The 10,858-nt window shown below is 30.6% G+C and overlaps 1 protein-coding gene across 1 annotated transcript; it reads right to left on the reverse strand.

Annotated features, from left to right (window-relative positions):
* Positions 1-821: 821 nt before the first annotated feature.
* Positions 822-5,058, reverse strand: LOC125844731 (BTB/POZ domain-containing protein At3g19850-like). Its single transcript, XM_049524061.1, has 3 exons — positions 4,829-5,058; positions 3,652-4,734; positions 822-1,597 (listed from the first exon to the last, which is right to left on the reverse strand). The coding sequence occupies exons 1-3, from the start codon at positions 4,895-4,897 to the stop codon at positions 1,175-1,177; spliced, it is 1,575 nt and encodes a 524-aa protein (XP_049380018.1). The 5' UTR covers positions 4,898-5,058; the 3' UTR covers positions 822-1,174.
* Between the last annotated feature and the right edge of the window lie 5,800 nt (positions 5,059-10,858).

Here is a 10,858-nt window from a genome sequence, read left to right on the forward strand (position 1 = left end):
TTTTATTTATTACCATTTATAGCAACATATAGCAATACTATGATAAATCTGGAATATGTATTAAAAGTGAATTATGTATGTAATATATATATATTATAACTGTTTTAAAATATATTATGTTTGTTTGGTAAACAATTGACACATTGTATTAAAATGTGTGATAAATGTATTATCCATCAATAAAACTTGTATTATATGTGTTATAAATTGTTCTCTGTAACATGTATTAAAACTGTATTATAAATTATAGACGTATTAAAAGTGATCAAGTGAAAAAAAATGTTATTGCTATAAATGATAAATATTTTCTTAATATAGTATATTTATGTAAGTTTCCCGTTGTTTTTGAAGTGAATCTGAATTAGCAACACTTAGGTGGAGGGATTAGTCTCACGTGTCTTGCTACGTCACTAAAAAATTGGAGTGTTAACTCTTGAGGTATTTGTGATCTCTTTGAATAACGGTGGGGACATTTTTTATTCCAAATTGTAACGAAGGGTATAAGTGATCTATTTCACAAAATTCAGGGCAATTTTGATCCTTTTCCGTTTAAAGAAAGAATGTCACATAAATTAGACTAGTAAAAATATCTAACTCCACAAAGTAGGGGTAAGATTTGTGTACACTGTCTTCTCAAATTCCACATTCGAGATTATACTAAATATATGTTGAATATACCTTTTAACACGTTCAATTTTGAAAATTGAAAAGGTCATCAGCCTTGCTTGTGATCCCTTTTATAATTTATAAATCATTTTTTCAAAATAAATACAACAGGAAATTATTATTATTTTTAAAAAAAATGAGAACTTAAACCATGATAACTTGTAAAAAAAGTGAGAACCTTTAAATTGACAAGGAACTTTACAACCAAATAATCTAGAAATAAATTTTACACTTCATGCTTTTACAGTAGAAAATTGGGAAAAGGAATATTATATGTGAATTATCATATATATTTTGGTTTTCCATCTGGTATTCATTGCTTACATTGGTCTCCGATTAAATCTGGATTCGTGCCATGAAGTCTCCATGGGGTAAACCTCTTCTTAACAAAGACGACTCTATACTCTAGGCTTGAATCTGAGACCTGATTAAGGACAGAAGAATACTTACCACTCCACCGACAAATGTGTTGTACCAACATATGTCCTCTTTTTTCTTATTCCTGCTTTTAGAAGTTTTGACTTCTACAAAGCCTAGGCAAAGCTCTAGTCTGAGTCCCTGTCTTCACCATTTTAGTCATTTGACCTTTCATATCTCTACATATTTTCTCCAACTCCACAACTCTCCATTGCATCTTTTGCAAATTTAGCCTCATATATTCATGTTCCTCTTCTTGTAAACTTTGTTGATCACTAGCAGCACTTGAACTGTGATGATCACTCTTGTTTGTCTTGTACAAAACCATTTGGCTATGATTGTCTTTTATTGTTGGAATACTTGAAGAGCATTGAGAAGCAAGTGCCTTGACAGCAATTCTTGGTGAAATTCTTGGATTCTTTGCTAAGTCCTTGCATGCTTCAAGGCTTAGTTTCTCATAGTTGAGACATCTACATAATCTTGATCTTTCCTCTAATGAAAGGATTGGATGAGACTGCAACCAAATATATACATGTTAGCTGCAAGAAACATACCCTTTTCGTTCCAATTTGTTTGTGTGATTTTGACTTGACACAAAGTTTAAGAAAGTGAAGAAGACTTTTGAATGTTGTAATTAAACTACAGATATGTATAATGTACCAAAATGTGCTTTAATCTTTTGATCTTAAACATGTCACATGGATCGTTGGAATGAAAGGGATGTCAAAAAGGAAAAAAGATTTTAAACGGGAATAAAAAGATACATAAATTGAAACGGAGGAAGTAATAAAGAAGGCAAAATGAAAGTCATAACTCTTTCAGTTCCGTTTTTTATGACACTCTTTTCTTTGAAATCTCTTTTAACTTAACTTTTCGTTTTACTCCTAATTTTATTATCTTATTGATATTGAAATGCCATGATATATTTACGATCACAAGTTCTAAAGGGTGTCAACGTCAATAGTATGTCTTTCTAGCTTAAACTTTGTGTTCAATTAAATACCGTAATATAATTGATAAATAACACCTCAATTATGGAATCAAAAAGTTATTTATAGAAAGAATTCAGGACATAAAGGACAAAGAAAAAAAACAAGAAACAGACTGAACACAATGACAAGGGAAAATCAATTAAAACTACCTAAAAGTAAATACTCTATTCATTCATTTTTGCTTGTTCATTTTTACTTTTATTTATCACTTTTTAAAAAATCCAAAAAAGACAATTATTTTACCCTGTTTTACCCTTAACATCAATTACTTATTCTTTAAGATCTAAGACTATACATCAATTAATATGAGTATTATGATAAGAAAGATATTCATATTAATCATTGTTTCTTAAAGGATATGTAGAATCCAAAATGAACAAGTAAAAGTGAACGGAAAGAATAGTTTCTGATACAAATCTTCCAATAACTTAAGCCTGTCCAAGAAAGGTGTTGCTGTTAGAGCAACTAGCCAACTACCACTCAAGTCTAAAGGGTCCCATATAGATAACTGACTGATTTTCATAAAAGTACTCATGAATTAATGAGGTCACAAGTTTCCATGACAAACTTTAATGACCCTACTATTTCCATTTTAAGTTCAAAATTTTGAAACTCATAGTACTAAATTCAAATACTTTTTTGAGTTTTCTCATCAATGCTTTACATACATGTCTTTATGAGTTATTCTGTCATATGATAAGCATTTCTCCCTTCCAGCAAAGAAAAGCAAAATTATGTTTTTCCTTGATTAGATCATGACAACTAACACAGCAAAATTGCATTTCACAGGCAATATACAATACTATATAAATTTATAAGTTATGTTGGATGAACTCTTCAAAAATAACGCAAAGTGTATGTCAGATTTTTCAAAAGGTATGCATTTTTAGAAGTTTTGATATGAGTGCGATAATATTTTTAGAGGATTCGAACAACATACTCTATGATTGGCAGCCACTAGTGCATACCTATATATCAAGTGGAGTAAGTGAAGCTTTTTGCACCCCTCGTGAGTTTTCACAAAAAGATCCAAAAATATTCCACAATGACACATTTTTCACCATAAGGAAAGAGCAAAAAGCTGAAAAGTATTGCCTTGTTGGAAGGACATCTTCTTGTCTTATTCCACATCTTTTAGCAATTGTCAATACCTTAAAAACTTTTTATCTAAAAGGAATGTGAGATTTATGTTGCTCGAACTTTTTAAAAATAGTATTGGATAAGTATAGAATTCTTCAAAAGTCATGTACTTTGGAGGACTTGACACGAGTATGACAATATTTTTGAAGAATTCGAACAGTATAATCTGAAACTACTACTAAGTAGTAATAAATTACTATTCTCTCTATTTCAATTTATTTGTCTTACTTTAGAAACTCTTTAAAGCTAGTTTTCTGCAAAACATGTTTATGATCACAAGAGTAAAGAACATTCTGATACATTCCATTTATCTTTTGTTTGACACCACATGATCCAAAAGCATGTATCAAGTCAAAACCAGAGAAACAAATTGAAATGAAAATTATAGTAGCATTTATTAGTTCATGGATATAAGAGAAAGAAAAGTAATAATGACCTCAAGATAGATATCAATGGCTCTGTAGACTCCATCAAAAGAATCCCTTGCATAATCTGGTAGACTCTCAGCAACAGCAAGAAACTTTGATATTTTAAGAGTTTGGTCAGGAGCAATCTCTCTCAAATACTTATCAATCAATCTTGCAACTTTTCTCAATTTTGATATTGTAACTTTATCATGATGAACAAAAACTCTAACCAATCTCATTACAAGATTCACATCATAAACACCACCAATATTGTTGTGACCACAAACAAGAATATCATCTAGTGTTGCTTGATCAAGCATCCCACCTATCAGTTTCTCCAAACAACCCCTGCATTCTTTGCTAATCCCAAAACCAGATACAATTCTCAATACCCAAAAAAGATTTCTGCAAGAAAATGTTGTTGTCCCCATAAAAACTACCCCATGAACTACTGTGTCAGCAAGTCCACTATACTCACTTCTTGAAATCAGATTTTGACAATTACTGAAATGGGATGATGTTTTTAGGTAATAAAGCAAGAATCTTGTGAGGAGTAAGCTGTTATTTTCACTACCAAAAGCACCTAAAGTCCTTAAAAACTCTTCTATCATCTTTGGGGGCAAAATGGTCATTTCCTCAAACCACCAAGAACATGACTTTACTTGTTCAGAAGATGAACAAGATGAAACTGATGAACATGAAGAACCAAAAAGGGTACCAACAAGTGAAGTTATAAGCTTTTGAATCAGCCCACAAGAAATTGCATAATCAAAAAATGTTTCACAGCTTTTTAAGGATTTCAGAATATCATGACAGGACCAATAACACAATCCTTCAAAAAAGGTCTCAGCTTTATACAAAAGATTGCAACAACACAACTTTTCTGTCATTTCAAGAAAATTTGCAGAGCAAATGAGAAGACAAACATTTGAGACAGTGATTTTAATGTTATTGCTGCTACCATTGTTGTAACAGAATCTTGAAATAAGTTCAAACCCTTCTGCCCCACCTGGGAAATCAAGAATCTCAATACCTGAATTCTTAATCTGAGTTTTCTTCTTTTCTTGTTTGATTATCTTCCTTAACTTCCCAGAGAATCTTGAAAGAACTTTCTGCAACAAAAAAAAGTAGTAAAATTAGTTAATTTGGATGAATTGGGAAACAGGGGAGTTTAAAGATTGGATTTTTATGTTTTTTTTTGGTTACCTGGTGCAGAAAGAATGTTTGTTGACCATTTACATGGATTTGTAGATCACATGGAGCTTGTAGTGGCATGGCTACTTTTGCATTCAATGAAAATCAAGACAAGTTTAAAAAGAAAAAGTGCTTTGAAGTTAGTGATTGACAGATACAAATGGCCTCTCACAAGCTTTGGTTACATATGAAAGATATTACTCTATATACTACAATCCCCCCACCCCCTATGTGGATTTAACTATATACACAAACCAAATAGTATTAAAATAAATATATATATATAAAGCAAATTCTCTACCTCATATTTGAAGTAGAGGTAAGGTTTGCGTTCACTCTATTATTTTCAAACTTCATTAAGCGAAACTACACTGGGTATGTAGTTGTTGTTGTATCTTAATATGTTATATCATAAGTTGGGAAGAGATAGAGGTAGGAAGTAGAATCTGTGGAGGTGATTAAACAGAATATGATAGTTGATACATTTTTTAGCTAATTGGACATTACGTTAGATAAAAAATCAAGGAGGTCGAAGATTAAGGTAATAGGTAGTGTAATGTTATTGTACTTCTAGTAGTATGATTTTGATATCACGTTTCTCCAAATGTTATTGTATTAATGTTACTTTTTCTCTCTTACTTCCTACTTTTTTGAGTTGAGAGTGTATTGGATACAATGTCTCTGCCACACAAAAATAAAGATAAAATTTCCATTTATTATATTCTTTTTAAATTTCACTTATAAAACTATACTAAATATATTATCGGATCTTAATATGTTATAGCATATAATCTATCTACTCCTTCCAAATTATTAATCGCATTTTCTATGGCTAATTATGTATTCATCTTTTAGCAAACATGATAGTGAAACAATTTATATACAAATCTCTTTAAATATAGTAACAAACATATTTAAGATTTAAGTTTATATCAATTTTTTTATAATAATATAATTTATAAAAATAATTAAATTTATAATTAAAAAAAATAATAATAATAATAAAAAAAATATACATATATATATATATATGCATGTTTGGGGTGTGGGTGTGGGGGTGGGGGGCCATGCAAAGCATATATTATAAATAATAAAAAAAAATAAAAAGGGGATATGTGTTATGATTTTTAGCAACATCACGAGTTCAGTTTTTTGTACTTTATTTATTGCACCAAATACATAAATTGATTCTACTGTCCCTACAGGTTTTTTCTATATATTTTTTTTTAATTATTTTGTATGTATATGTATATTATTGCTACATTAAAATATATTGGGTATTTTTGTTTTGTGTATGAATACATGTTTTCATCTATACAGTAATACATCACCTCAGATATGATTGACTTTTTTTTATTCTTATCCAATATCTGATATTAATATTGTGGCGCAACTAAATTCAAATAATTTATATAAAAAATTCCATAATAATTTTGTACATCACAAAACTCGAATCCAAAATTTTTTAATTTGAATTATACAAGGGGAAGGGTTCGAAGGGAATATATTGAATGGAATGATAGAATATTTTTCATATTTTCTATATTTCATAATTTGACATTACCCTCTTTTTTTTGAAAAATTATGAGATTAACCAAACTTATATTACGTAATTACTCATCATAGCTATAGTTTGTTATGATTACCACTCGCAAACATTAACCATTAATTACGTGGGCTGACTTCGAGTTGTATAATTAGCCACGTTTGTATAATTCACCACATTGTATAATTTGCAACTAACAATTCTTCGTTTGATTTGTATTTGTATACGATAGTTTATATTTGTATATGACGATGATTTCCTTTGATTTTTCAGTTTTGTCACCATATACATTCAATCTTTTTGTGTATAACTGTTTAAAGTTCATATGTTTATGTTTGTATCAATTCGTTATTTTAAGTTTTATCATATTTATATAATTTCAGACTTTATATTACTCAATTATACAAAAACACGTGAATTATACAAACGTAGCCACGAATTATACAAATGAGATGTGAATTATACAAATTATTACGCTCTTTCGCTCGCCTCTCTCCTCCCTTTCCCAATCTCGCCCGCCTCTCTCCTCCCTCTCCCAATCTCGCTTGCCATATATACAAATACATATGTATAATATAAAATTATCTAACCAATATAGATATACAATTCACATCTCTCCCACTCTCTGCCCTCTCTCACTCGCCTCTCTCCTCTCTCTCAATCTCGTTCGCCTCTCTCCTCCCTATAACATGTAGCTACGAATTGTAATTATCAAACTATAGCTATGGAGTGTAGTTAGGCTATTTTTGAGTGGCTATATGCAAAAATTCCTCATATTTTTACCACAATTTTTCAAACATCTTTATGAGAATCTATTTAATAATGATGAGATTGAATACTTTTTTAAACGTAATTTCCACACGTGAATTTAATGTTAAGAAAAATTAAGGAATAAGTGTATGAATTCATGGCGAAAATTCTTTTAATGCATATATCGTTTAGTTGATAAACAAGTTATATAAGAATTATAATGACGGAATCGTAATAAGGAGATTAAAATAGCAACGAGATTATTTAATGGATATGATTTTATTGATAAATGTTTGATTTTTAATTTAGATAAAACGAGATATAAAAGGTAAATATAAAATATGCATTTGATTTTACACAGTGACTAAACTTTTATTTTAAATTTTAACCTCAATTTTAAAGGACTTTTGGAGAATCGTATTTTCATAGTTCATCCCAAAATTGTTTTCCCACACAATCATTTTCTATCTTTATTTTCAAAATAAGAAATAGTAGATTAAAAACTGGTCGTAACAACTATAACTCGTATAAATATATTGCCACAAATAATACAACAAATTTTAAAATTGCTAATAAATATTCTTATATTTATTTCAGAAATTATTGTTCCTTTTCTTACCAACTAAATGACTAGAGGAGGAAAAAAAACCAAATCATAAAACTCTATTACATACAATCTTATCATACATTTCTGCGGAAGATTGTTTTCTCAGCTCAAATCTTTAACCTCCTGATCATGTGTCAATAACTTTATCAGTTACGTTAAAAAATGAGGTATATAGCAACTGATACAAAGAATGTATAATGAAAAGGTGGAGAATATATATACACAATCTTATCCTATATTTCTACAAAAAATTATTTCCACAACTCAAGTCCTTAACTTCCTGATTATGTGATGATAACTTTATTAGTTACGCAAAAAACACAAATATATATAAAGCAACTAGTACACAGAATGTACAATGACTAGGTGAATAATTTGTCTCATGTAGGGGACAAACTCTTGAAGTCAAAGAAAGAGTGTATAATATATAATTATTTGAGGCTATTAATATAGCTATCAAGATAATTAAAATAGAGAAATTATTTTGTCGTTTTAATCAACTTTGATTGGTTTCATATTTGTATTTATGTGGCATGACATTTCTTAGACATGTGATCTTAGGACCCCCCACCTAAAGAAAATCACAAAATAATATCACAAGACAACCCCTTATGACTTGAAATCTCATAAGTATTCAAATTATGTAATTTCATCAATGCAAGTAAACAAAGTATTTTATGTTTTCTTGTGAACTTACAATTTGCATTGATGAACAATATTAAAGATATATTATATAGTTCGAAGAGAAGTTGATCAATTTTGGCTTTGCAATATTAGGAAAAATTTCACAAGCATTGAGATTAGTGTTTTTTTTTTTTTGTTTTTAACATGACAATATTTTTCTTTCAAAAGGTAGCATATACACTAGGCATAATACATAAACATGACCCTTAACTTGGCTTCAGTGGACAACTATGCCCTCCAACTTTGAGTGTGCATAAGTAGGTACTTAAACTTTTATAAAATTGAACAAATAGACACACGCATCCTACATGGCATAATACACATAGGACACCACGTAGGACATAAAATTGCTATGTAGGGTGCCATGTAGGACAAATGTGTCTATTTTGTTCAATTTTATTCATATTTAAGTGTCTACTTGTGCACACTCATAGTTAAATGTCATAGTTGTTAGCTGAAGTCAAGTTAAGAGTCGTGTTTATGTATTATGCCTACACACTATATGCACAATCTTTTAAGGCATAATACATAAACATGACTCTTAACTTTGTCATCAACGGACAACTATGCCCTTCAACTTTGAGTGTGCACAAATAGGCACTTAAACTTGTATAAAATTGAACAAGTAGACACACGTGTCCTACATGACATAAGACACATAGGATACCATGTAGGTTACAAAATTTCCATGTAGGGTGCCATGTAGGACGATTGTGTTCATTTGTTCAATTTTATACAAGTTTAAGTGTCTACTTATGCACACTCAAAGTTAAAGGTCATAGTTGTCAACTGACGCCAAGTTAATGGTCATGTTTATGTATTATGACATCTTTTAAATACGAAGCATATACAATGTATGTGCATGCATACCATATTAATATATACTGATGACATAATTCATAAACATGACCCTTAACTTGGCTTCAGGGAACAACTATGCCCTCTAACTTTGAGTGTGCACAAGTAGGCACTAAAACTTGTATAAAATTGAACAAGTAGACACGCGTATCCTACATGGCATAATACACGTAGGACACCACGTAGGACACAAAATTTTCATGTAGGATGAATGTATTTGTTCAATTTTATACAAGTTTAAGTGTCTACTTGTGCGCACCCAAAGTTAAAGGTCATAATTGCCAACTGACGCCAAGTTAAGGGTCAACTTTATGTATTATGCCAATACCTATATATATATATATATATATATATATCAAATTAAACAACAAAATTAAAGATACCAAATTAAATAACAAAATTAAATAAACTGGCACTCCAAATTAAACAACAAAATTAAAACAAGATAAAAACGCGAATAAAATAGCCGAAATTTAGCAATAGGCAAGATTCCAATTGTTGTAAACCCTACTCAGTACTCCCTCTTACTCGGTGTCCTATCATGTTTATCTCAGAGTTTAACCTGCTTTTTCCCTTATTTTTTTTTTAATTTACTACCCCGTTCATCTCTTTCTTTTAACCTTTATTCTTGGTAACTTCTTCTTTAACCCCACCCCGGAGATGGCCAACAAGACGTCCTGTGATTTCTGCGGACTTTTTAAGGCTTTTAAAACATCGTAGGAATTTACAAGTTAATTCATCGTTGTTATCAAGAAGTTAAAAGCTTAACCATATACTAAGGGTAGTTCTCAACATAATACATAACTTGAATACAAACATACAAACATAAACATAATTATTTTTAGGGAAAAATACAGGAAAACATAAGCGACTTACATGATTTAGACGGAGAGAGGTTTCCCTTTCAGGAACCCCGATTGACCATTACACACTAAAATACAAATTTTTTGTACAAACAGAATATATTACAAAAGGGTTTTTTTAGAGGTCTTTGGTCTGGGTGGTGGAGAGGATTTTGCTGAACATTGGCAAGGGGAATATGTTGTGTGTTTTTTCTTTCTTTTGTTTTTTTTTTCTTCTCTTTGTCACTAGAGGAAAGGCTTCTTTATATAGAGGTCTGGAGGTAAAAGGAATGGCCAGAAATTAGCCAACATGCTAAAGATAAGACAGAAGAAAGTAGTGGCCTAAAGTTGGCCGACACTCTAAAGATAAGGTCGAATAATACATGTCGGGTACACATTTGGGCCCCATCGTCACATGCATTATTGTCACTTATTAACACGGACTTTGACGCGTGCTTATCAGTTTTCTCCTCGTTAGAGGATAGTGATAAAGAAAGCACTCACATGACAAATGTGGGCATACCCACATGGCACACTTTTATTCTATTCCTACTTTATTTTATTGTCTTTGCCTTGTTTTGTCTTGTTGCGTTCGTCTTCAGGTATCAAGGTTGTGCAGAGTTATGGAATCAAAGCTCATTTCACAATCATCATCTTCATTAGGATCTTGAGCATCTTGATAATATGAGTGTTCTCCATAATCGTCTTCTCCGGAACTTAGTGATCTGGTTATGTTATTACCAGATGTGTCTCTC

This window comes from Solanum stenotomum, chromosome 11 (genome assembly GCF_019186545.1).
Source record: "Solanum stenotomum isolate F172 chromosome 11, ASM1918654v1, whole genome shotgun sequence".
Lineage (NCBI taxonomy): Eukaryota > Viridiplantae > Streptophyta > Magnoliopsida > Solanales > Solanaceae > Solanum > Solanum stenotomum.